The following is a 27,687-nucleotide window of genomic DNA, read 5'->3' as shown; positions in this document are numbered from 1 at the left end:
AGTGAGGGTTGCACTCCCTTGACTTGGTCCTCATTGGGAGCAGGCTTGGGAGGCTGCAGCAGGAGGGAGGGGTGGGTTCTGAGCAAGCTGAGGGTGGTGAAAGGGTAACTGCTTATTGCTGCTAAAAGCAGAAGGGAAGAAGGGGTTTGCTTACATGCAACACCACGGCACAAACAAAATGCTTGTCTCAGAGGCTAGCTGAGGCTAGAACACAAAGTGAGAGCTGAGCTTTCAGCTGGGAGGCTTTCAGGAATCGTCTGAACGTGATCCATAAACAACTCAGAGGATGACTTTCAAGAACCTCTTTCTCTCTCTGCTTGGAATGCTGCTCGTTTATCATTGTGCTGAAATGGAATCCCCTTTAACAGATATAACAGCTTCTTGTTTACTTAAACACAAAGTGGATGATGGGCTGAAAGGTTTGGCTGCCAGCAGAGCAGTCATGAGCAGCTTGGTACAGCTCCGGAGCTGAAACAACTGTGCAGCTCCCATGGCCTGCGCTCAGCCAAGTCAGGCTCAGAGTGGATGGAGCAAAGGGAGGGCTGAGGTGTCCTCTGACGGAACTGAGTCCCCAGACCAGGACTGCTGGAGTGAGCAGAGAGCTCTCCTGTGCTGAGCCTTATGCTTGCTGCCTCACTCTGCCCTCCAAACCTGCAGAGCAGAGGAGGTGATGTGAACACCAGCACAGCTGAGCTTGAATTCACCAGGGTGAGCTTTGGGGTGAGCTTTTCACTGCCCATCACCTCACCAGGGGAGCCTAGGAGCTTCAGTGGCACATCACTGAGCCACCCTGGGCAGATCTCTGGATCCAGGGCACCTCTCTGGCTCTGTCCCTCAGAACCTGAGGGCTTTTGCTGAACTCTAGAGGAATTAAATGTCTGCACATGTTTATATCAAGGAAGCACATTCTAAAATACCAGGGAAAGGGAGTGGTGGCCAAGGAGGATAGAGCTCTTGTGCAGAGAAGGCAGCATCCACCTGTGCCCTGCAAAGGTCTCACAAGGTCTCTGTCCTGCACGGTCCTGGCCCCAGTTTCTCTGCCCAGATGTCAGCTCTAGTAGAGCAGGAGCACTCGTGCTGAATCCAGGGAATTCCAGCTGGCACCATGCAGACCAGCAGCTTCTACTGAACTTTAGACTTTGCTTTTCCTCTGCAGAGCCTGAGCTGTGCCTTCCCCTTCTCCCCCCACCTGCCTACCCTCCTGCTGCTCCCTGGGTGATGCCCACGCGGCCAGACGAGCGCAGCCCTAGCCCAGGGTGGGGTCCTGCAGCTGTGACTGTGCAAGCAGAGTCACAACGTTTCAGCAACCTGTGGTTTTGGTAACCTCTCATTTTCTCCATGTGCTGCATGTTAACTGGATCCTGCAGCGGGAAATTCCTCAGGGGCTCCACAGAGCTCAGCTGGGGTCCTGTGAGCGCAGGGCAGCTCATTTGTGGCTGCAGTGCAGCTGGCAACGTTTTTCTGGGATTTTCTTAAAGCTTTGGTGAGTTTCCCTTCCACAAGTGAGTCTCTGTCCTGTGGGACACCAGCCTCCATAGGGGCCAAGGCATGAACCACACACTTGGGAAGCTGGGTTGTCATTTTTGGTTTGTGTTTGTGTTTTGTTTTGTTTTGTTTTTTAATTTGAAATAACTCTTTGAAGCAGATTCAGGGCAGATACCACTGACCTCTTACCACAAACGTTTAACATGTACTCGCAATGATAAAGTCATACAGCTTAAAACACAAAATAAAGGGGAGGGGAAGAGAAAGAGGCCACTGCTTTTGTGTGAGTCCAGGTCCCAGGTCACGGAGAGCAGCCACATGGGTCCAGCCTTGACCCCCTGGCTGCAGCTGTGCTGTGCTGGGGCCACATGCCTGGTCTTGAGTCAAGGCCTTTGGTCATGAAATCTCATATCTGGGTCCTTTGCTGGCTCATACTCCACCTCTCCTCCCTGCAGCATCCTCCACGGGGCCCTGGGGAGGTCAGCTTCCTTCTGGCTGTGCTCTCCTTGGCAGTGTCCATCTGCGGTCCCGGGAGCAGTGTGTGTGCAGCCTCCTTAAATACTGTGTGTGTGGTTCCTCTCGGGTCTGTGGGTCGGTCTGGGAGTATATGTCTGTCTTTCTGGATGTGTGTACGTGTTGGGTAGCAGTGCTCTGGTTCAATAAAGCTTTCATATACATAGCAGCAATGAAGTCTTGCCATCAAGTGACGTAAAGGGGCAGCTACTGGGCAGGGCTAGCGGCCGTGGCGGGGACCGCAGCCCCTCTCTGTTTGCTTTTCCTCTTCTTGGTGCCAGACTTGGCATCTTTGGTGTCTTTCCGATTTCTGTTCCCATTCACATTGCCTTGCTTTCCTTGCTCTTCCTTTTTCTTCCTTTTCCCTGCAGTAAAGCAAAAGGACATCATGAGGGTCACCAGGCAGAGAGAGCTGGCCCACACCCGCTGCTGCTTGGCCATTGTTTCATGCCATGCAGAGAGAGGGGCCCAACAGCTTCCTTGTCTGGGCTTTGCCCAAATGTAAGCAGGGAAGAAGGGTCCCATCAGGGCTTAGGTCTGTCACAGCCATCCTGCAGCAGCAGCACTGACACCTGCACCTCTCAGCAGCCACACACCAGGGCCCTCAGGAGCTCAGGAGCTTCCAGCAGAGCCTCTACGTCCACCTCCCCCTGCCCAAAGCTTCCATCCCTCTGCTCTTACTCACTGCTCAGAACCACTTTCCCTCAAAACACTGAACTCAGCTGCAATCCTTGTCCACCCTGGAAGGGGATGACCAAACCACCATTTGTCCTGCAGACACTCTCATTGCTGGGAAGACACAGAGCTAAGCATTCAGGAGAACTCGAGTGCCTGCAGTGCCCAGGCATGCTCTGTGCTGTGCTGGCCAGGGAAGAAGCTGAGCTCTCTGACAGCCTGAAGGAGTCCAGCACAGAGCCATGGAAATGATTAAGGGAGTGGAACATCTTCCTTATGAGGACAGACTGAGGGAGCTGGGACTCTTTAGTTTGGAGAAGAGGAAACCAAGAGGTGACCTCATTAATGGTTGTAAATATATAAAGGGTGAGTGCCAAGAGGATGGAGCCAGGCTCTGCTCAGTAGATGCCCAATGACAGAACAAGGGGCAATGGATGGAAGTTGAGGCATAGGAAGTTCCATGGAAACAGGAGGAAGAATTATTTCACTGTGAGGGTGACAGAACAGTGGAACAGGCTGCCCAGGTGGGGTGTAGAGTCTCCCTCTCTCGAGATATTCAAGACCTGCCTGAATGAGTTCCTGTGTGACCTGGTCTAGGTGATCCTGCTTTGGCAGGGGGGTTGGACTGGATATGATCTCTCGAGGTCCCTTCTAGCCCCTAACATTCTGTGATCCTGTGTGACCAGCTGTGTGTCCCAGCTGTCTGTCTGACAGCCCCTACCATCCACCCAAGGGCTGTGCTGCTCCCACCCAGGGGGCTCCCTAGCTGCTGTCATCTTGTGCTCCCTGCACCGCAGAGGGGAGTGAGCTGCACAGCGTGTGTGTGGTAGGGACAATCAGCTGAATACTGGAGCCTGACCAGGGGAGGGTGGTGGGAGGGGTGGTGGACATCCCACAGCTGCTCACCTTCGGGGCACTGGTTCTTCTGCACGGTGCATCGCCGCACCTCGGTGGTGGCAGGACACAGGGACAAGTCTCCGGAGGGAGCCTGCAGAATCCGCCGCGTTCGGTCTTCATTGCCCTTCTTGAAGCCACAGAGCTTCCTCTTCTTGGAGCAGGGCCCCCAGGGCCCCCACTCACTCATTTCACATTGTGCTGCCAGATAACAAGAGAGGCCAGCAGTGACTCTCATTTCTGTGTTGCTGCTCCCAGAGCCCATGTTCATCATTGTAACCCTCCCCTATTGCAGGCTTGCTGAGGACATGCATTTGCCCAGCAGCTTCCTATGTTTCCAAGGCCCCTCATGACCTTGCTGTGCTGCACGAACTCCCAGCCACCCCTCAGACACAAGGCAGCAATGATGGGTGCTGCTTCCCATCTAGGCTGGTTTTCAGAGGGCTCTACCCTGCAAAGGACTGGACCTGGTCTGTACCCTCACAGATAACCCCTCCTCTCTGAGGGGTTCACCACTGTGCCTGAGCACCACTCACCAGGACTGCTGCACTCCATGGTGCCATTGGCAGCAGAGTAGCCTTCGGGGCAGGTGACATAACATCTCCCTTTGTGCAAGTACAAACCTTCCTTACACTTTGTGCAAAAGTTTCGACTGAAACAGGACTCACAGTTCTCAATTTTGCATTCTGGAGAAAAGAAAGAAAGAAACAAACAAACACAAAGCTCTCAATGTAGTCTGATGTGAGCAAAAGACTCAGGAAGCTCTTGACTGCTAACTGGAGTTCAGTCCTGACTCTGAAGGATCTGCCAACAGCCAGGGCAAGTCTCTGAGCCTCCTACGAGGCCTGGTTGTTCCACTCAGACAGAAGTCAGTTTTCTTTGCCCTGTTTGCTGTGTTGCAGCTCTTACAGCCAGCAACAGTCATGGCCAAATTGAAATTGGGCAGAGTGGAAAAGATTTGGCCTCGTGCTCAGCTTGTGAGCATCAGACAGCCAAAGTGGGACAGCACAAGGATTAAAGTCCCATGCCAACTGGTACAGTACAGGCTGCAAAGGGGTTAGGTGGAAATTTGGCCATGAGGGTGGTTTGCATGAAACTTCTATTTTTCCATGTCCAGCTCCTTGCTGGTGCTCTGGCTGAAAAGAGCCAAGGATCTCATTCAGAGAGCTGCTTGGCTGTGGTAGATGTGGAGAGAAGGAAAGAAACTTGTGCAAGCAGCACCTTAAAAGCTGAAAGAGGAGCAGTAGAAGCTTCCAAGGACATTGTTTGGGCCATCTCTAGTGGCTGTTCAAAGGGAAGGAGCAGCAAAACCTGTCCTCGAGCTGCACTCAAGGGGTGTTAGCTATCATCAGGGTAAATGATGGAGTTATTCCCTGGGGAGGTCGCTGCCTTCTCCCCTTCATTACCACCACATCATCTCCTCTCACCTGCCCACAGGTGGCAGGATGCCCTGCAGAGCACCTCCACCCTCCCAGGTGTGCCCCTTTGCCCCCCAGCTGGCACTCACTGATGCACTTGTTCATGTCTGTGTTGCGAAGGCCGAAGTACCCCAGGGGACAGGAGGGCAGGCAGATCCCGATCTGCCGGATGTCGTTCCTCTCCAGAAGGATGAACAGTTTGGGGGAACATCTCAGGCACCCGTTGAACTCGGAGCACAGGTCACAGCCCCTGGCACAGCCCTGACTCAGCTCAGTGCTAACTGGAAGAGGAGAGGCAGTGGTCAGTGCCCGCACGGCCGGGCTTGGCATGCTCCGGATTCAGTCCCAGAACACCAGCACAGAGGAGCAGGGACTGGAGCGAGCTGAGGCCTGGAGTCCTGCTGACCTGCTCTGTGTGGCTCCTGGCACCGCTCCTGCCAGGAGCCCCAGTGCCCTCAGGTGCCTGCACTATGCCAATCACAGGCACAAGGGTCTCATCAGCAGCAGCAGGACCCAGCAGCAGCCCTCAGCTCTGCACAGCCCCAGCACTGCCTCCTCTCAGGCTCCCTGCCAGCTGCTTGTGCTGGGCAGACACCCATGAGGGACATGTGCCCAACATCTCCTCACTGTGTCCTCTCTTGGAGCTGACAGTGCTACCCTACCAAGCTACAGACAGGCTGCAAGAGGAGCAGGGAGCAGAGCTGCGTGGTGCTGGAGCAGAACCCTCTGACCAACTCTGCGCTGTGCTCCGAGCCCTGCTGTGTCCTGAGTCTCATCTCATTCTGACCCTGCTTGTGTTAACTGTATCTGGCAGGGCAGGAGATTTCACTGCCCCCAAAATAGAGGTGTGCTCTCATCTCCTAAGTCGAGTCCAAGAAAAATACTCAATCCAATGTCTGGAGAGTTTTCTGCTTTTAATTATCATATAAAATGCTGCTTGTTTTGAAAGCAATGGCATTCTTTGCAGGCTAGAATGCAGGTTATTTTTATTAGTTCATTATGCAAGCAGCCTCCTTGTTTATAGAAAAGCTGTGTGCTTCAAGTGTATTCTGTTAAATGCTATGTTTACTCCACTTCAAAAGCAAGCGTGGAGCACCGCAGCATTCATGTGCCAGACCAAGAGGAAAGAAAACTTCTCTCCTCCTGCAGTGACCCAAGACCCTGGCAGCTCCCCTGGTGCCTGTCCCTGCCCCATTGCTGGGTCCATGGGCACAGAGGCTGCTGTGGCCTTAGGAAACAAAAGAGAACACAGAGGGGTACCCCAGCCCCACAGACCTGCAGTGTCTTGCTGCCAGGGAGGTTTGCCAGGTCTGGACTGGGAGGTCCTCATGGCATTTTGGGCCTTGGCCCCCAACATTCAGGGACCCTCCAGGGGATCCATCCCCATCCCTCCTGCAGTGCTGGGCCTCTGTGCCAGGATCTGCTTCTTAGACAAAGGTCTAAACTGGGTGCTCACTGGAAATTGCACTTTATAGCATTGGCTATGACAACAAGCTTTCCTTGTTCTCACAGGGCACGGCAGTCCCAGCTTTCACATAAAATCATTTAAATATAATTTCATTTCAAACCGTTTTAATGTAAAACAGTTCTAAAACTGCCTTACATAAACGAGGGCAATGCCGGCTCCTGGCCGATTCAGCCTGGATGACCTGCGTGAGCCCTGAGCTGGAGCCGACAATCCGGGCTGGAGGGACGATTAAAACCCCATTCAGCTCGAGTCACACCGCGGCCTGACCACCCCAGAGCCCCACAGCCCTCAGCAGCAGACTGGCACTGGGCAGCCCCTGCACTGAGCCACAGGCTGCGGGGCAGCATCTCCCCACCCCTGCCCGGTGCTGTCCACGGGGTCGGTGGGGGCAGCTTCCAGGGCAGTCGCCGGCAGCTCAGGGCGGCGGCAGGTCCAGTGGGACAGGGTAGTGCCCATCCCTGCATGGGTATGGGACTCGGGGAGCTCCGAGGGCTCACAGGGACAGGGTAGTGCCCATCCCTGCATGGGTGTGGGACTCGGGGAGCTCCGAGGGCTCATAGGGACAGGGTAGTGCCCATCCCTGCATGGGTGTGGGACTCGGGTTGCTCCGAGGGCTCACAGGGCACCCCAGGCTCTGCCCAGCTCTCGGTGCTGGCAAACACATTCACCATCTGCAGGAACCGCGCAGCATCAGGAGAAGAAGAAAAGTGTTTCATACATACTTCGTCTTTGCCTCTTGCCCTTCATCACTTTGCTGCTGCCTGTTAGATCCATCGAGCTTAGAAAAAACACCACCACAAACAGTCCAAGCTGCATAGTAACTCTCCAGCGCTGCAGCCCCTCCGTCGCAGGGTGGTCGGAGGAGCCGGCTCCACAGCTAGGGATCTCTCTGCTGCCGCTACAGTGTCTCAGGCGGGATCAGAGACGAGAGTCTGTGCACGAAGCCTGATACGGGACCATATCCATCAACTACAGCAGCAGCAGCAGCAGCAGCGAGCTTAGGTAGCAGGTAACATGGCTCTACCTTCATCCCCGTGAGGAGCGCAGGGGCTCGGCTCTAGTCCCATCTGGGGGCTGTGGCAGCCAGCGTTAGCTGCTTGCAGCTTCCAAGTGCACTCGCGGGAACTGCAAAGGAAGAGGAGCAGGGATTAACGTGGCTGTTGACATCTCTCCCGTAGCAGCTGGGTTTAGCACTGCAGCAGGCGAGCCATGGGGTGAACGAGGGGAGCAGCATGCAGGGGACACGGCACACGGAGTGGCATCTCCCTCCATGCTCAGCCACAAGTCACCGTGTGGTTAATGACAGCCAGCACAGGTCGGGATGCCTAATGCAGCTTTGCCATCTGCCAGTGCTGCACACAGCCATGGCTGGGGCTTGTTTAAAATGGTGCCAGTCCCCCTTGGCTGCCCCTCCTCGGGTAGCAGATGGCCTCTGTGGACTGCCAAGTGCTCAAGATGTTTCCCATCAAGTGGGCACCTCTGAGCCTGGTAGCTGAGCTGAGCAGAAAGCGAGCCTTCAGTCCCCAGCTGGAGACGGGGCTGTCTGGGGACGGGGTGGGATTGTCCCTTGAGCTGCCCAAGCACTGCTCAGAGGAATTTCCAAACCTCCCAGCTTCTATTCCCGGGAGCAACAGGGAAGGGTCAGCGCTGCCTGTGCGGGCAGGGGCAGGGCCGAGCACAGGAACTGTTCTGCCCATGGAGGAAGGCAGGCATTCAGCAGCGAGCACAGCTCCAAGTGCTGTGCCCATGAATGCCCTCACCAAGCTGCAGCAGCAAGTGGCACAACATGTGTGGCAGGAGAGGGTGCTGAGATGGCAATGCCGGGAGGACAGGCTGGGCAGCAAACCAGTTGTTCTGCGTGAACTTCTGAGAGAGCAAAGGGAAACCCAGCGCACCAGGAAATTGCTGGGTGGCAGCCCAGCAGGCAAAGATCCAGGTGCAGCCAGCCTGGGAACTGTCGCATGCCCCATCCTCACCCTGGAGCATCCGAGACCTTGCTCCTGCTGCCTGTGCTGCCCAGCTGGGGAGCAGTGCCCTGCTCCCCCAGGAAATGACCCATGAGGTGGCTTTCCATGTGCCCTGTGGCTGCCACGCAGGAAAGGTGACCTCTGGGCTGTATCAAGAGCTCTGGCAGTGCCAGGCAGAGCCACACTCTTCCCTCTGCAGCTGGCAGAGCGAAGCCCCACCAACGGCTGCCATTGTGTGAGAATAAAGATGACAACATTCGCTCTGTGAAGTCAAATGAAACAGAAAATGGCTTTAATCCCTTTAGAATAACTGCGCAGGGGCTGATGCCCCAAACGGCCACTGACGATGGTGCTGGAACCCAGCCTGGCTGCAGCCTGCAGGAGGGACACAGGCTCCTGGATACTACTCCTTCCCATGCCCACCCCAGGGTGGGAAACCTTCCCGTGGGCCACCCACTGGAGCAGCACCCCCTGCTCCAGCCCAGCTGCAGGGTAGTTACAACTACAGCAGCAAAGCTGCCCATGGCTGCAGCAGACTGACAGCATCTCGAGTCACCTGCTGCATGGAGACATAGAATCATAGAATTGCTAGGGTTGGAAGGGACCTCAAGGATCATCCAGTTCCAACCCTCCTGCCATGGGCAGGGACACCTCATACTAGATCAGGTTGCCCAGAGCCACATCCAGCCTGGCTGCAAAAACCTCCAGGGATGAGGCTTCCACCACCTCCCTGGGCAACCTGTGCCAGTGTCTCACCACCCTCATGGTGAGGAACTTCTTCCTAACATCCAATCTGAATCTACCCATTTCTATTTTGTTCCATTCCCCCTAGTCCTATCATTACCTGACACCCTAAAAAGTCCCTCCCCAGCTTTCTTGTAGGTCCCCTTAAGATACTGGAAGGCCACAGTAAGGTCTCCTGGGAGCCTTCTCTTCTCCAGACTGAATAGCTCCAACTCTTTCAGTCTGTCCTCACAGGAGAGGTGCTCCAGCCTTGACCCAGGTCCGTGTGCCTCAACACCAAGGTGTGGGCACCTCTCAGCGGTTTTGCAGCAGCGAGGCTGGGAGGCCGTTGGGCACTGCCAGGCGCTGCCATCACCCTCCTGCCCCGACGGCTTTGAACTTTTCACCGCGTCCCTGCCGCGGCTCTGCCGAGCTGCCGGGGCGGGAGCAGCGCTCCCCACGTGCTCGTCGTTACAGCCCACAGCTCCCCCGCAGCAGGATTTCAAATAAATAATTAGTCGCTTGTGTAAACACCAACGTGTTCTGCACTTCCCGCTCTGTTTGCTGCAAGCTGCTTTATAAACACTGTCAAGTGCTTAAGCTGGGCTCTGGGAGTGTTTACCAGAGCAGCAATCCCGCTGCAACAACCCTCAGCCTCCCTCATCACCATGCCAGGACCCGGGCACCGCACACCCAGCTCTGGGGTGTTAGCTGGGGTGAGAGGGCAGCGTTGGCACAGCAAGGTCCAAAGCCTGCCCGGATGAGAGCTGGAGAGCTCGGTGCTGCCAGCCCACTCTGCCTGCCCCCGGATTTTAATTGCGGCAGCTTTGCAGGTGAAGCTTGGCCGCAGGAAGCCCAGGCTGAGCCTGCTCGTGTCCTGCCGTGTTTACACAACACTCACAGTTTAGGCAAAGTCCCCTCAGAGGGGGACAGCAGCAGGGATCTTCTCTGGGAGCAAACACAGCCCCAGCGAGCCAAGAGCCAGCGTGAGGCTTGTGCCGCCGCTACAGACCCCATCCCTCAGGGCTTGATCAGCGCAAGGGCAGGGAAGTGCTATGGGAAACCTTGAGGCCACAGCTCAGACCAGACGAGCAGGTGCTTTGTTTTGCCTGTTTTCCTTGCTGTCTCGCCTGAAGAGAGCCTGGGCCTCCATCCACAGCTGACCACTCAGCACAGCAAAGCTACTGGCACCCTGGGTGCTGACCCAGTGCCAAGACAGGTCACCAACACAGTCCCTGTTTCAAAACCTCCCTCAGAGTGTCTGCTGTGTTGGCCACCAGCAGAGGCTGCAGCCGAAAAGCCAAGCTCCCAGCTCTTCCCACCCTCACCTCAGGACACAAATTATGATTCTTTCTGCTATTGCAGCCATCAATCAAGCTCAGGTTGCTGCAAACAATTTCCAGTCTAAACATTAGCAGGATTTATGCCATTATCCCATCGACAGGAAGAATTCGGGGTAACCTGAATTGCTCTGACTTCGTGTATGGAGAGACCTGGCCCCTGCATCTGAGACGACAGTAAGCCTTGTTTGCAATTCAATCAGGATAAATTGGTCCTTGGGAGCTCCAATACAAACCAGAAAATGTAAACCATCCAGATAATTTACCATTAGTCCTCCTACACACAAGGTGAGAAAGACCAACCTTATATCCTCGGGATATTCGAGACCTAATCCACAATAACTGGGCTGCTGATGTATTGCCTCTGGCGGGGTGTACCGGGCTGCCCCTAATGTAAACGGGCTCTCTGAAGGTTTATGAAGCCCGGGAGAGAAGGACCAGATGCTTCTGCAAGGCCTGGAGGCAGCACAAAGCCCAATTACAGCAGCAGCAGCAGCAATGAACCCCTGCAAACTGCCAGGGCAGCTGCCAACAGCCTCTGGGTGCAGGGGAATTTGGGTTTCCAGGTCCTGGAGCTGAATTAATTTGAATTTCACCTTGGGAGTCTGTTCAGGGGATGTGAATCCACAAGGAGAACAGATTTGCAGGGTTTCATCCATGTTTGTTTAGTCCCAGCAGGCTCAAGCATGGGGACAGCACCCAGGACAAATCACCCTGAGCCCTCCCCAGCCCCAGGGCAGGCAGAGTCCAGCTCCAGGAGGGTTTATGGCAGCAGTCAGCTCCACACTGCCAGGTTCTCCAGCCTCCTGTCCCATAAACTTTACACAAGTCTGTCAAATAACAACAGTGGCACCCAGATGCCAGAGGTGCTGGGAGGGGAGCAGGAGGAGGAAGAGGAGAAAACAAGAGAGGGCTGCTGGGGAGAGCAGGGCCATGCACACGGATGGGTCCATGGGGCATGTGATTGTCCTCACTCACAGCATTATGAGCTGCTGCCTGGCATCTGAGCCAGCCAGAGCAGGGGCAGAAGGGGACAGCTCCCAGCGGGTACTGGCAGGGACAGAATGGAGACTACACAGGGGCTGGAGGAGACAAGCTCCTGCAGACTGGCACCAGGAGCAGCCGTGCTGTCTGAGGGTGGCACAGCTCCCTGGCACCACTGAAGCCCTCAGGCTAGTGTTAAGCAGCAGTAGGATGGGGTGATGCTGGCAATGGGGTGGCCCTGCTGCCACCAAGAGCACCACCCCTGCCTCCCTAGCCTGGCCCTGCCCCAGAGAGTGGCCGAGCTGCTTGGTGCAGCAGGGCTGGAGCTCAGCAGGTGGGATATAGCCAGCAGGAGAGGAGGCACCTTTCAAACAGCAGAAGCCCACACACGTGGTTATCTCACTGCCGCCTTGCCCTGCCTTGGCAAAAGTCTTCAGCAGGCAGAGCCTCCCCAAGACATCTCAAGCTCACAGCCCCAGGGAGGGAGCAGAGCCAGTAGGCTCTGAAGCCCACATCTCCCCTCACTCCCTGCCAGGAGACATGGGTGTCAGGAACCAGCCCCAGGTAGGTGAGTGCCAGTGGGCATGCAGAGCAGGGGCCTCATCCAGGCACAGTCAGAGACTGTCACTAGAGCCAGACTCGCTGGGCAGCAGCATGAGAGAGGGACAAGGAGGTGACCACCAAAGAGTGCTGAGTGCTGTCTGCATGGCTGCCCTGGTGCAGACCCTTCCAGGCAGAGGCAGTTGGTGATGGCTGCACAGGCACTGCAAGCTGGGGTGCTGTAGGACCAGCAACACCAAATCCCCATCTGCTGGGGGACAGCTTGCTCAGCCCTGCAGCACTCTCATTCCTGTATTACAGGCATCAAACAATGTGCCCACAGCACTGGTGCTCCCCAAACCCAATGTCTCTGCTCTGCCTGCACTGTCCTGCCCACTCTGGGTTGCCCCATGGCTGGAGCTCCCTTCCTGCTCAGCCAGCCCTGCAAGCAGAGGAAGGCAGCAGGGTGCCGCAGGCAGTGGCTCTGAGGCCCTCTTGCTCTTTGGGAAAGTTTCTCTCTCCCACTGTCTTTCCAAGAAATGTTTCCCTGTCAGCAAGGCAGAGATGGTGCTAACGCTACACGAGCAGCACTGTGGAACCCTCCATGGAGGAAGGTCCCAGGCACACAGGGCTCGACCATCACCACTGCCACAGGGTGTCTCACATGCCTCCAGCCAGCTAACATCTCCACATGCACACGCAGAGCCACTTTGTTCTGCTTAATCCTTGAAGCAATAAAAGAAGGCTGCATTAAGTCAAATTTCCGAACCAGAAGGTCTTCATTTGATATTAGATCCGAGTGCCAAGTCCTGCAAAATCCCTAACCCATAAACTTCACTGAAAAAAAATAAAATAATAAAACCCAATCTGGCAGCAGAGTTCTCCACAGCATTGTTGAGGTCTGACTCCTTCCACCAGCTTCTGCACTGCATTCCCAGGGTCCACAAGGCCATGCTGTGACCCACGGATGGGGAACACACCAAGGAGAGTCTGCTGCCCATGGCCAGCCCCTCAGCCCAGCCCTGGGGAGCTCTGCAGCAGCAGCATCTCAGGCTTCCCACCAGCCTCAGCCTCCTGCTCTGCTCAGCTCCTTGCCTGCCTTGGGCAGTACCCAGGCAGCTGCCCCAAGCAGCACCATGCTGAGTGGTGCCACAGGCCTCTCCCTGGCAGCCCTCGTGCTGCGGCATTCTAAAACATCAGGAAGTTTGGAGAAGGGGATTTCCATTTCCCTCTTGCTAGCACAGAGGGGTGGCCATGCTGCTCTAGAGGAGAAGGCAGCAGCGAGGCCCTGGAGCAGGCTGGGGGCTTGCTGGGTGCTGCTTTCCCACCAAAACAGAGCAGCATCTGGAAATGTGCTGGAGCCACCCCAGCAGACACAGCTCAGGCACTGCAGCCCCAGGAGCTGCCTGGGGCTTCAGCCACAGTCACTGCAAATCTATTGCTGCTAGGTGCAGCTCCATGCAGGTTCAAGCCTCCCACAGCTCAACAACTCCCCAAACACCAGCCAGGGACAAAAGGCACCAGAACAACAGCAACCAAAGCAAATTTCAGATCAGGAATTGCAAATTTGTCCGTATCAGAGCAGTGCAGACCAGGACACTGAAAACCTCACTCTGCCATCAAAAGGGACTCCTCAGCAGCCCTGAAATTCCCACAGCCTGCAGAGATGTGTTCAGCAGGTTCCCCTGCTCCTTGAGACCCTGAGTGGTCAGGGAGCAGGGGGTCTAATGCACAGCCAGGGCTGCCAGGGCTCTTGTCCCACATGAGTGTGCACACACTGAGCTCAGTAAACAATCCCCCTCTTATCTCAGTGTAGCTGTGTCCAAACAAGGACTGACAGCAACTTTCCACAGCTGACTCCAAATGCAGGCTGTTTGAAAGCAAATTTCCAGGGCTTACAGGAGCCCAGTGAGTCTCAAGCTGCTGTGCCCCTCACAGCTTCTCCAGGCAAATGCAGAGATGGAGCCAGGAGCACCCTTAGCAGCACCTGGGGCCTTCTGCTGGGCCATGTGCAAAGGAAACATCTGCCAGGAGTGAGCTTCCTGCAGGGATTCCCCACACTGGTTCTCCCACTGCCTGGGAACTCTGAACCCCACAGAGGCAGGAGCAGCCCTGACTCCAGCAACAGCAAACACAACTGGGGAAATGATCACCAGCCTCTGGGCATGAGCTTTCTGCAGAACAGCCACTGCTGCAAGCTTCTTGCTGCCTTTTTGAAGGAGGATGTCAACCAGCACCACCAGGACAGGAGACCCAGCTCTGAGCTCTGCAGAGCCTGGTGCCATTCAGGGTGATTTTCAGCAAAGGACATCCTGCAGCCAGCCCGTGCCACCTGGCTGCACATGTGGGAAAGCTGCAGTCTCAGAGGAGCATTCTCAGAGGGCAGGTTGGTGGTGGGTACAGCTGGAAGGCTGTCTCTGTTTGGCAGGGTCTCAGGCAAAGACAGGCACTTCCATCCTGAGGGGAACATCAGGTCACCCTGGTGCAGCAGCAGGGAAGGTGTCTCTGCTGCTGGTTCCCACCACTCTCAGCTGTGTGGTCCCTACAGGCCAGAGGAGGATCACCTGGTTCTCACCTCTGGCCTTCACTGCTGTCTCATGGCCCTGTAGTGCAGCAGAATCTGGCTCAGGTGCTGGAAACATGGAATTGATGCTTTGCCTCTGCCTGTGCATGCCGGCACGGCCAGCATGTCTTGACTGTGTTCAGGGGGTCACATCCGTGCCTCTGCACCCCAGCTCACTCCCTGCTGTGTCCCTCAGGGTGGTGCTGCTGCTCTCACAGCAGCTATGCTGGGGCTGGGCAGCTGATCCAGCTGAAATGAGCCTTTTTTCCAGGGTGGTTTCCAGGCATGTCGCAGTGTCGGCATTCCCAGGCCCGCTGCGCTGCTGCCCTCCTCCCACCCATCCCCTGTGGCCTTGGGATGAGGTGATCAGGCAGGCAGGAGCTCACCTGCTCCTGGGTGCCAGGTGGACTTTGAAGAATGCTCCATGCAGATGTTTCATACAACAAGTGCTGGGTCCCCACGGGATCTCAGCACAACCCTGGCCACCACAACAGCACTGTAAGCACTGCCCCAGGCTCACAGAGCTCCAGGTCATAGGTACCTGCTGACACCTGGGCAGCAGGGTGAAGGCTCCACGCCATGCAACATGCTTCTGCCACTATTACCCTATTTTAATGCCTTTTACTGCAAGACCCCTTCAGACCCAAACCACACCACCTGACCTCCCCCTTGTCTATCTCCAGGGCCATTCAAGAGAAGGCAGGCATGTGAGTTACAACATACCCCAGCAGTCCAGGGGTGACCATTCCCCAGTCACCCACACCCACATCTCACAGCACACAGACTCAGTCAGCACAGAGGATCGGGAGGACAGAACCTAAATCATCACCTTGACCTGAGCCCTCTGGGGACCTGTGTCCTTGCCCGGCTGCAGCCAGCTCCAAGCCTTCCCTACCCCAGCGGCTCAGCAGCCCAGAGCCAGGATCCAGCAGCACTTCCCTGCACATCAGCACAGAGTGCTACCAGGGATGCCTAATTATTGCCATGATCTTTGTTAACTACTTCCCCACTGATCACCGCCCCCCGCCCCCCCGGCCCGAAGCCCAGGGAGCGTGTACTTACCCCCCACTCTCTGGGTGCCTGCTGTGCCCCCATGGGTGCTGTCCTCTGCGGGAGGCCAAGTTAGGGGCAGCCAGGACAATACTGAGCCAGCAACTGCTCAGCCGCCTCGTCCCCTCATCGCCCAGCACGGGCACGCTCCTGGCTCTGGAAGTCAGCAGGAAGCCGGCAGGGCAAGCAGGGCACGCAGCCTGCCGGGACTGCGCTGCGGCCGGCGAGACCCCGGAGCTGGTCCGGTGTCAGCACCGAGCTCCAGCGAACCGATCGACGCTGCAACGAACCCTCCGCGTTCCCTTCCCGGCTCTGGCAGGGGACAGCACACAGCAGCCAAGCTTCCCTGCACAGCCCCACACACACCTTGGGGGGTGGGGGAGCCGGGGATCCCAGCAGCTCCGCTGTGATTTCTCGCAGCTCTCATTGTCTGCGCTCATTATCCACATTGCACAAGGCAAAACCCGCAAGTCGGATGCTGACAAGGCTTGCGTTCCTCATTAGCAGCCCACATTGCAAAAGCTTCATCTAAACAAACATGCATTCTGAAACCCTTACCTCTGACTTGTCACTCCCTCATCAACTGCTGAAAAGACTCTACTGGTTTCTCAGCTTTAAACCACTACAAGACCAACTACAAAAATCCACGGTTCCTCCAGAGAGAGTTACACACAGGTTTCTGTCAAAAAAAATGAAGAATACATTCATGGCGAGTTCATGGAGCAGTCTGGTGCCTTTGGGTCTGGGTATTTTTTTTGTTTCCTTGGTGGTTTTTGTTTTGGTTTGGATTGGTTTGTTGTTGTTGGTTTTTGTTGTTGGGTTTTGGTTTGTTTGGGGTTTCTTTGCTTTTGGTTTTTGGTTTTGGTTTTGTTGTTTGCTTTTTTGTTGGTGGTTTCTTTTTTTTTTTTTTTTTTTTTTAAGCAGGTTTCTAACAGCTTCCCAGGTTTCACGCAGAGAAATAAACCCTTCTGTGATGTGCAGGCTTTCAGCTCGTAAAGATCGCCCAGGCTAGTTCATACTCCATCAGCCCACGCTGCTCCCTGCGTGTGCAAAGCAGAAAATATGTGATCATATCAGAGCAATTTGCACATTAATAAATCCTGGTCTCAACACCGTAGACTCCATCCCCATCCACGGGTAAGGGCTTTTTATTATTATTATTACCAGAGGATCCAGCTTTTGTAAAGGCATCTAAGTGCAAACTCCTGCATGAGGGAATTCCACCCCACTAGTACCACCTCCTAAGAAAATATCCAGCCAAAATATTGTGACTGTTGCAAAACCCGGACTGGAGCTCCAAGAGAGGACCTTCCAGCACTGCCTCCAGAGCCAACAGGGTCTCAGTGAATTACTGCACTGACACCAGCTCGCTGCCTTTGGAGTCTTTTTTATTTATGGCAGTTAATGCCGAGTTATTGCTCACATCTCAGTGCTAACTGGCATATGAAGTCATCAGCTGTCACAACTGCATCTGTTAATAAACATGCTGAATATTAAAAGCAGCTTATTATGCTCTGGAGGGGGAAAGAACTAAGTGAAGAGCTCCAAAGCCTGCTTATGTTCGATTCCTGTGCAGCAGGAGGGAACACTCAGGCTCAAGCCAGCAGCGTGGCTGCAGGGAGGCTGTGCTGGGACACCTGCCCTCCACCACAGCTCAGCAGCCCAGGACCTTTCCTCCCCATGCCATCCTCAGGTCCCCATCCCTTCTCCATCTCAACTCAGAAGGCTGGGAGAGATGTGGGATGGATCCCTGTGGGCACACAGGGAAATGTCAATGCTCAGGCACCTTCACCAAGTCTGGCAGGCTGATCAGGATCCAGCTGCTTGCCCTTTCCAGCCTTCTGGTATGTGATGCCACCCTGACCTGGCTGTGCCTGGCAGTGGGCAGCCCCAACCTGCTTGCCCCCATGGAGGAGGCAGAAGTGCCCCAGAACTAGGGTAGCCTGGGGAAAGTCACAGGGCACCCCATCCCCTTTCATGGCTCCTGGATCAGAGGTTCAGGTGGGGAGGGAGCTCTTGCTCATGGGGCACAAGGCCACAGAGTACTGGACCCTGCACTGGTCTCCCTGTACAAGCCAGCAAAAGTGGGTGCCTGCTTCCACAGTGGCTGGCAATGCCAAGTGGCTGGCAGCAGCAGATCTCCATGCGTGAGTGGTCCTTGTCCCTGTCTCTCATGGGGCTGAGGAGATGTCCCTGGCTATGGGGCTCTGCTGAGAGCCCTCCTGCCCTGGAGGGTGGTCCCAGAGGCAAGGCAGTGTGGCAAGCCACCAACCAGCCTCCCGGTAGTACTCTGTGCCCCATAGACCCCGTCAGGCTCCTGGAGTGGGTTGTCATCTGCCTTCAGAGTCCCTGAGAGCCCAGGGGAACGTGGGCAGGTTGCATGTTCCTGCTTTGTGAGGTCAGGGCCCACTCCCACCCAAAGATGGGCTTGGGAGGACACGAGGGTGGGAGAGGAGGGATGGCAGTATCTGCCCCATCCTCCCTCCCTTACCATTTAGGACCATCATCCCCAGTACAGGAGGATGTTGTGCATCTTCACCCTGCTTTGCTGGGCCATCCATGCTTTCAGCCTCTGTAGCTGGGGAGGAGGCTGCTGCTTCTTCAAGTTTCCCTTCCCTCTCTTTGGAATCTCAAACTGGAGACTTGCCTCTCTCTAAGCCTTGCCTCTGTCTCTCCCTGGCTGAAGGTGATTTGCAGGCTGTGTTTTTTTCAGGGGTGCTGCAAAAACTCAAGGGCAGCTTTTCCTCTGCAGCCTGCTCATGTCAATGCACATGTAGGGGAAGTTTTATTCATCCTGCATTTTCTTTGGCACCTCGTTAAACATCCCCCAGTTTCCTACTCATAAACAGCACCTTCTGAGCTTGCTTCTATCTCACAGGAGCATGAGTGGATTTGGATTGAATATTTGGTCACTGCTGCAAGTCTCCTTATTAAAGAGATTTTCTCTTTATGTTTGGAGGTTTTGGGTTTTTGGGGGGTTTTTTTTTGTTTGTTTTTTTTTTTTTTTTTTTTTTTTTTTTGTTTTTTCTCTCTGTTCTCAGAAACAATAAAAAATCATCGAACATTACCCTGGGACAAAACCAGTTCTGATTTTAGGAGTGCAAAAACCTTAGTGAACCAGAGATCCTTGTGCTTTACGCTGGCATTGAACAGCCAAACTATTTCCCTTCTAATCTCCCAGAGCACCCCGGCCCCGGCTGACAGCTGTAGATCAAGTTTCAGTCTGGAGTGAATGTTTATAGCCGAGTACTAAAGCCCAAAGACAGAGCTGTGTAATGGAAACGCTGACAACCCCGCGGCAGGAGCAGGGCTACCGGACCCGGCAGCATTAGCGAGCGGCGCAGCCGATCTGAGGGCAGGCAGAGCCGAGGTGCCCGCCAGCTCCCTGGGCTTAGAAGGTATCGCTGCAGAGGACGCTAAACCACACTAAACCCGGCCCTAACGCCCTCCTCAATAAACCCAGCATCAAGTCCCCACAATTTCTTCCCCTTCTGACAGGCAGCTCATTTACCGGTTTGGTTTTCTTTAGCTAATGGCTGTTGAGGCTGATCCTCAATTAATCCTAACCAGGCTGCTCCTGTCTCTGATACAAAAGGACACGGAATTCCACATTTTTTAGCAGGGTGCAAACGCCAAGAGGCTCCAGATTGAAAGCAGAGCTACTGACTTGGGAGATTTTCCCTGTCGCCCACGGAAGTCCTTGCTGAACAGGTGCCCAGCAGCCTGGGCTCCTCTGGCCCAGCAGCAGGGCAGGGCAAACCTGGCAGTTCTAGCTCCCAGTGCCAAGGAGCATTGTCCACGGTCTGTGGCATGCTCCTGGGAACGCACTGTGCAGGGGAAGGGGCATCTGGATGTCTCTCAAGCACACAAAGGCTGCCTGAATTCACTGGTTTGGGTCGTAATAGGTGGAAAATCAAGCAGCAGGTTGAATCCTGCCCTGCAGGTATCACCCAGCCTGGGCAACCCTGCTCAGTCAGTTCCAGCCTTTCTCTGGCTGGGCTCCATATCCTGCTCTGCACAGAGCCAAGGGGAGAGCCTTGCTCCCCCATTTCTGCAGAGGGAGCACTGACTCCCCCACATCCCCCAGCCCAGCTTTCAAGCACAGGGTTCCCCTCCCCATTAAAAATCTGCCACGTTTTGGTCTGAGTTCATCCCTCTCCAGTTCCTGCCCTGCAACCCCTCTGCCTCTCCTGGCCAGAGGAAAGATCTTTCCTGCACGGAAAGCCCACCCTGCCCAGGGACCACAGAGACTTCCAGACTAGGGCTGAGCTGCCTCCTGCCAGGAGCCATGTCCTTCATCCCTGGGTGCCAGTGAGGACAGGTGGACCCTGGGATGCAGGTTCTGCATCCAGGAACTCCAGCACTGAGCACCACAGCTTCTGTCAGACCCAGGGCTCTGCACCCCCGACATTAACCCTGTGTGGCGAGGCAGCTACCAGTGCCTACAAGTTTTCAGCTGGCACAGAGGGTGCATTACTCATCCCTGGTGCCTCAGCAGCCTTTGATAATATCTCAACATAAGCAGAAAGCAAAAAAGACACTCGCCAAGAAAGCAGAAGGAAAGCAAGAACATCCTGAAGCTGTCTCTGACACTCCTCGCCTCGACCTGTGTTGTGCTGCTTCTCCGCACCCTGCTTCAACACAGGGACCTGCTCCTCAGAAGGTCTCCTTATCTCCAGCAGGATGATTGATAGCCTGGGCAACTGTTTTTAATAACACTTGAACACCTGCAGCCCTCATACAGTTATCCCCAGTGCCCAGCTCACCGCACAAACAACTGCTCTGGTTGCAAAGACAACGATCGGGTTCCTGACGGGGGCTGCAGGAGCCACGCTGGGGGGGCACGCAGGATCTTGCCTTCCACAGGGAGCAAAGGGAGCTGGCTCTCTGCTGGCATCACCCAGGCATGCTTCTGCTTACCAGGAAGAGCAAGCAAGCCTGGGCTCTTGGCTGGGCAATGCTGCTCAGTGGGCTGGCTTGGCAGGAGCAGTGCTGGCAGTGCCTGTGCCAGGAAGCGTCTCCATCCCACAGTGGCACCACAGCTGAGCAGCCATGAGCTGCAGAGCCACAGAAACAGCTTCGTCACAAAACTCTTTGTGGGTGAAGGAAGAGCAAGACCTGCATGGTCCATCCCACCCCAGACATGGTGCCTGCCTGCACCCCCTCTGCCCCCACAGGCAGGACAGGAGGGATCAGGCTTTTTGCTCAGCAGGCACAGGGCAGGGAGGCAGAGGTGGCCCAAGAGCCCCAGCGAGCTCCCTGCTTTCCAGGATCTCCCTTCCATGCATGCCAGGTTTTCTGACACTGTGCCCCGTGCAGGCTGGCCATTTCCCCTCTCTCCAAGGAGGACATGATGTGCACGTTGGGAAATGCTCCTTTCTCGTTGGCTTGAAGGCCCTTTTCCCCTGTTGTTTGAGGAATGCTGTTTGAATTAGCTCCACGGATTGCAAACAGACCTCGTTGTTTTCCTTTCCCAATGCAGGGAGGCTTCTGTTCTCTTTGGCCTGCTGGATTAACCAGGGGGCCTCACACACTGACCCCTCTCCAGCTCAGGGAAGCTAATTTAATCCCAATATTGTTACAGATCACAGCAGGACAGATCTCACAGATTCCTTGAGGCAAACCAGTGCTGAGCTCTGGCAGGGACAGCAGCACGCTGACTTTGGAGAGCCAGGAGCTGCTACCATTTTTTTTTCCCCATAAAATTTCCTCTACAAAACTCCTGAGACTGGAGGAAAGAAGTGCTGGGAGTGGGGGGGAGCACCCTGGACACTGAGTCTGAGGAGCTGTGTCACCTGCATCCCCAAGCATCCCCTTGCACACAGGAGGGTGGAAGGCCACTCTGGACCCCAGCTGAAGAGAAGGAGATGCAGGTTGGCATCCCCAGCTATTTCTTTCTCCTCAATGCACTTTCCCCTTGGTATCTGCTTCCAGGGCTGGATTTTTGAGGTGTGTTGTTAATCAAGCCACACAGGACAGCAAAGCCCAACAGGCAAGTGGGTTTGCAAGCACCTTTCTCAGGCAACTCAGCACTTCAGCTCCTCCCTGCCTCCCTTCCTTACACAAGCCAGAGTCCTCTGAGTTTGGTCACAGCAAAACCCTTGGTGGATATAGCCCTTTTGTCCCACAATGGATCCTGTGGAAGCCATCTGTGATGTGATGCTGGAAAAAGCCATCCAACATAAACCTCACTTGTATTTTCATGGGGAAGATCTGCCCTCTCTCATCCTGCATGTGATGCCTCAGCTCTTCTTCCCCTTGCTCTCACAATCTCACCTGAGATACCTCAGGAGGAAGCTCAGCTGTGCCACAAAGCCAGCCAGAGCCCAGATCCATCACACGGTGCTGATCCCTTTCCAAAGCACAACAACCTTCTCACTCTGCCTGAAGCAAGGTCTGCTCCATGGCCACCATGGGAGGGGACAACCAGCCCAGAGGGCATTCAGCCCCTGCAAACAGGGCAGGCAGGGGGACTGGGAGCCCCCAGGACTGGCTGGGGAAGCCCTGCCTCTCCCAGCATTGCTCTGGGGGCTTTGATGTTCGGGAAAAGTAAATTGCTTTGGGACGCTATTAAAGAGAAGTTTAAATGATGACACACCACAGGGCTGGGACTTCCAGCGTTTCTTGTAACTCCATCCAGAGCTGGAAGTGGAAGAGGCCACTGGCACAGCCAAGAGAGACACGAAACTGTGAGCCTCTGCAGCAGGAGTGGCTCCATGAACAGCTTGTCCCTCTCTAGGCTCCTGTCCCCTCCCTTCTGCCTCCACTGCTGTTGCACCCAGCAGCAGAGTAGGAGCTGGTGCTGCCATGGGGCTGGGCTGGCTCCACTTTCCCAGCAGCACAGGGCAGAGTCTGAGGAGCAGGGATGGGGCACCCAAGGGAGCCAGAGTCCAAAGAGCCAGTCCTGGGAAGCTGGGCGCAAGGACAGGAGTTGGGCATGTGGGCCCCTGCTTGAGCCCATCCTCCTCTCAGCCATGAGCAACTCTTGGGAACATTCCTGCTGGATGACATTTCCCAAGGCATTGGGAAAAAAAAAAAAAAAAAAAAAAGAGAAGAAAATTTTTTTTTTCTTCCCAATATAAATTCTTGCAACATTAAAAACCCCACACAATAGCTGTAAGCCCTGAAACGGCTGGGGGTAAAAAGCTACAGCTTGACATGGAAACAGCACTGCCAGCCCCAGCAACTGCTTGGATCCCAGATGTGAGGCATCATGTGTGACAAAGCCCCAGAGCAAGGACACGCAGGAAGCTTGCAATTATCGTGGGCTCCCATCACTGCGTGGGGACACGGGCTGGTGACCTCGAGACTCACAGGATCACAGCACATCACAGGTTGGAAGGGGCCTGCAGAGATCATCAGGTCCAACCCCCCCCTGCCAAAGCAGGATCACCCAGGGTAGTCCACACAGGAATGCATCCAGGGTTTTGAATGTGTCCAGAGAAGGAGACTCCACAACCTCTCTAGGCAGCCTGTTCCAGTGCTCTGAATTCCCCATCAGTAGCCTGCAGCAGCAAGAGCAGAGAACCATGGCTGGCTGGATGGGCACTGGGACCAACACAAGGCCCAGGGTGACCTCCTGGCTTTGCTCCTTGCTACCCCAACTGTGCCATTGCAGAGGGCAGGCTGTGAGCAGGAGGGATCCTGGGGTGATCTGGGGACTTTGTGCTTGGTTTCATTACATTGGGGTGGTTTGGAGACACTGCAGGCACAAAGCAGGGGGTCCCCACTCACCCACAGAGGGCTGCAGTGCTGACACCAGTGCTTTGGTTGTACCAAAGGGGCACCCAAGGGTGAATAGTGCCTGTCCCCACTCATGGCAGACATGAAGCCACTGGGAGTGTCAGGCTGCACACGTCAGCCCTGCATGCACAGGTACACAGCACTGCACTGAAACCAGCCTGGAGGCATCTCAAAGATGTGCAGATGTGGCACTGAGCAACATGGTTCAGGGGTGGATTTGGCAGCCTTAGGTTTAGGGTTGGACTTGATGAGCTTATTGGTCCTCCCCAGCCCTGGTGGTTCCCTGATTGCACATGTTGAGGGAATCCTTGTGCAGCAAAAGCTGCAGAAAGTGCTGGCTCCACTGCATTCTCAGAGGCTTGCAGCACACCTGTAATTATTTTAACCACAATTAAAGACTAACCCCTGTGACTGGCCCTGCACAGCCTGCCTGCTGCTGCTGCACCCAGCTGCCCAGAGCTCTCCTGAGAAGCCCTGAGCATGCTGCTGGGGATGGGCTACAGCTACCTGCTGTGTTCTAAACTAAATCAGAAACTGAACGCAGTGCTCTGCAAGGAGCTGGTTCTGAGAGGTTGTGGTGACTGCACAGACATGGAGAGGAGCAAGGCCCAGCCCCAGCACTGCAGGGAGGAGAAGGGGCAGCACAGGGGCTGGCCCAGCTTTCAGGGATGGCAGAGGCAGGGAGGAACAGAGGGGACCAGGAAAAAGGAAGCCAAGATGAGGAGGATGAGGGGAAGATGAGGGACTGTCTCATTTAACCTGTATCTGTGGCCAAACTTCAACAGGTGCTCCATCACCCAGTGACCCTTCTCCAGCAGAGGAGGTGGGGTGGGGAAAGGAGGCTCACAGGTTGAAATGCAAATGGATTTAATGAAAGAGATGTTCTCAGGAGGCCCCTTGCCATCCCCTCCATTCTGTGGTCCTATGAAAGAGCCAAACTGGTACCAACATCAACATAAAATACATGAAGTTATACTAAGCTAGGCTAAGGTGCAGTGGTCACAATACCCAGGCAAGCCACCCCTGAGAGCAGGAGAGGAGCAAGGTGAGAAGCAGCCCTAGCAGGAGATTCCTCTCTCCTTCAGCTTCCCCCTTTATGCTGAGTGTGATGCTCATGGGCTGGACACACCTGGAGCCAACTCATGTCAGCTGTGCTGGCTGACTCAGAGCTGCTGATGGCCTGCAGCCCATGTGGCCTGGAATTGTGTCCCAGTAAAACCAGGTCAGGGAGAGAAGGGCAGGATGGCTGCCATGCCAACACAGCTCAGCCCCAGTCACAAGCCCACAGCTCAGTGGGAGGGACGAGCAGAAGAGCTGCAGCAGCTCAGCCCTTTCTCTTTCTCTGCCTGTTCCCTTTCTTTCAGTTTTTGGAAGTGTTCATGACACAGGACCTTGAGGTGAGGCTGGCCCAGCCTGCACCTCTCCTCACCCCACACTGCAGCACTCAGTACACACAGTGTCCACTTCCTATCTGTGTCTGCACAGAAGCACTGTTTGGAGCTTAACCACCTCTGAGATGACAGCATGAAGAGCAGCATGGACTGAGGGTGGTTTTAAAAGCAGGCAGAGCAGAAAACAATGGTCCCAGGCAAAGACAAGAGTGTGTCAGGAGACCTTTGCTGAGCGCCCGTTTGAACGGTGGAGCCGGAGGTACCCAAGCCCATTTTGGGCTCTGAAGTGCCCAATACATGTGTGGGAAGCACAGTGCTTTTGCTTTGCATCTTTGCTTCCCTAGAAAGAGCTTAGATTGTGCTGGACAAAACTGCCTGTTGCCAGCCACTTCCAGATGGGGTCTCGGAAAATGTGCATTAGAAGCTGTCCCTTGGAGATTCCTTTTCTCTTACAAGAGGGAAGAGTAATAACGCTCCAGTGACAGTAATGTCAGCAAGAGAGCTACCACAGCCATGACAAATTCTCATGGTGCCTTTGCCCTGGGAGCTCTGGGGTTTCATTTCCAATTAAGCTTTTCATATGGGAACATTCAGAATTGTGATGGGAGATGAGGCTTCTTTTGTCTAAAAGAGAACATACTTTCACTGTTGCACCTGGCCCAGGAATAAGTTCTCCACTATTAAAATGTAATTTAATTTATCTCCATGGATTTTGTGATGACTAGGATTTGTCCTAAGGAGACTATTAAAGGAGAACTTTTGCATTATTAAATGTATGTGCTAGGAAACTGAGTTCTGGCATCCTCTGATAACCGAATTTCTTTTCTATCCTCCACTATATCCATCATGATAAAAGCCCCTGCCAAAGCCCTAACTCAAGCCATGCTTCTGGCATATGGTGAAACGAATCAGAAATAAATAAATATATATATTTATCAAAGAAGCCCACAAGATGCTCTAGTCCACTTTTTTTTTTTTTTTAATCAAAGTTTGAAGGATATTAATGGTTTACCTCATAAGGTAAACATTTGTAGCCCAGTTGCCTTCCTAGGGTTAAACCAGACACAAGTGGCTAGCTGAAACTGCAACTAATTTTGCTCTGACAGACTCCAGTCAGCTTCAAAATGAGTTTTCTTGGAGCTTGCAGGCCTTTGCACACTGAGCAGTGGCATTGGTACCTTCCCAAGGGGGGGCTGCAGGATGATCCCATTTTCCAGGGATGAGCCTGACAGACTCCCATGATTCCCCATATTTCTCACCCTGGCATGTCACTGTGCCCCCAGGAGCAGGGGGACCACTGGGGCAAGCTAGGTCCCTGCTTGGCCACTGGCATCTGGGATGACCTGAGGCAGGTCCCCTTGTGCTGCAGAGATGGCCTCTCTGGTATGTGCCCCACCAGGCTCTTGCTGTTCCCAGGTACAGCCTAAGGGGATGAAGAGGGAGGGCTGTTCTGCCTCCTCCAGATTGCATGCAGCAGCCTGGGACACAGTGCAGCTCTCAGGGCTGTATCTGTTCTCCTTTGGATGCTGGCTGGGTGAGGATGTCAGTGCAGCCTTCCTCCTTGGCAGCCCCAGGATCAGTGCCCCCCAGCTCCAGCAGGACGTTCGCTGCTAACCAGGGGGAACCAAGGAGCCTGGCACCAAACAGCACCCATCTCTGCACTGACTCCTGGCCCTGGTGAAATCTCTGCCACGGAGATTCAGGTCCTCCCTGTTCTCCCAAACCTTCCTCGAGCAGGACAGTGCCACTCTCCCCATGCCCAGCACTGTCATGGAGCCTGCTGCTCACTGTGCTGGCACTGGGGCTCAGCAGGGGAGACTCCACAAGTGATCTTTAGCTTGGTTCCAGACCCACGGTGCTCCTGTGCTCTCTGCCAACAGTACCTGCAGTGTTTGAGGTTTCCTGTGCCTCTCTGTAGAGCCTGATTTTATTGCTTCCCCAATGCATCAGCTCGTGGAGCAGAGCCACAGCAAACCATGCCGTGGAAAGAGCTTCTTTCCCGAAGAGCATCTCCAGGGCATAACAACAGCTCCGATCCAGGAGAGAGCCAAGATGATTTCACCACAAAGGCTGGCATCGCCCCCAGGACTTAGCGTGGTGCACAGCACCTTGTTGGCACGGCTGCATGCCCGCCCGGCGGGTCGCGGTGCTGGCGCAGGAGGACGCCGTGCCCGTGCGGTCCCGGCAGCGGCTGCGGGAAGCTGCTGCTCTGCTTTGCGTAGCGCTCAGAGCCTGGGAGCTACTGGTTGCAGGCATTGGAAACCAGTGAGCAGCCTGGAGTGGGAGAAGGGAGAGGGCTGCCAGCTCTCAACTGCTCTCGGCGTCAGGAGCTGGTGGAGGATTAGCCCAGCAGTGTGTCTTTGCAAATTGTCGGTTCCCAGAGTACACAAAACAAAGCTCTGAGGACCGAGTGTCTCAGCACAGAGGCAAAGGCGTTGGAAACCTGACAGCACTCTCCACCCAGACACAGACATGGGGACCCCTGCTCCCCAAGGTCCTCACAGAGCGCTGCCTGTCCCATCGCAGCTCGGTCACGCTGGATGTGGTGTTGGTGCTGGTGGCTCGGAGCTGATCCCTTTCTGCCTGCAGCCTTGTGGCTGCTGGCTGAGCCCCTCCCTCCCCAGACTGGTGCCCCACAAACCAGAGAGGGTTTGCTAAGTGACCACAGGTCCCTCCTGGCATGTCCTGGCACAAGGAAGCCATCTGCCCTGGAGCGTGGGGAGGCTGCTGGACTTGCTTCTCTACCCCACACAGCCTCAGCCTTCTCTGCAAGGCGTCAGCCCCGGGGGCTCAGGGCAGACTGAGCCTCCTGCGGAGAGCCCGCAGACAGGCCCAGAGCTGCACCGGCCAAGAGCAGTGCTAGGGGAAGCTGCCACAATCTAACTTCTACAGCCCTCCCAGCCTGGCGTTGTGTCCTGTCCCAGATGGGGAGG

At 55.0% G+C, this 27,687-nt stretch overlaps 1 protein-coding gene across 1 annotated transcript; it reads right to left on the bottom strand.

The window, feature by feature from the left end:
• Positions 1–2,205: 2,205 nt before the first annotated feature.
• RSPO1 (R-spondin 1) lies at positions 2,206–7,269 on the bottom strand. The gene is made up of 5 exons (XM_054395398.1): positions 7,176–7,269; positions 5,075–5,266; positions 4,104–4,253; positions 3,580–3,768; positions 2,206–2,363 (listed from the first exon to the last, which is right to left on the bottom strand). The coding sequence occupies exons 1-5, from the start codon at positions 7,267–7,269 to the stop codon at positions 2,206–2,208; spliced, it is 783 nt and encodes a 260-aa protein (XP_054251373.1).
• Positions 7,270–27,687: the final 20,418 nt, after the last annotated feature.

The sequence above is a fragment of the Indicator indicator genome, chromosome 33 (assembly GCF_027791375.1).
Source record: "Indicator indicator isolate 239-I01 chromosome 33, UM_Iind_1.1, whole genome shotgun sequence".
NCBI lineage: Eukaryota > Metazoa > Chordata > Aves > Piciformes > Indicatoridae > Indicator > Indicator indicator.
The sequence above is the reverse complement of the archived record's forward strand: the minus strand, read 5'-3'. Positions and strand labels throughout refer to the sequence as shown.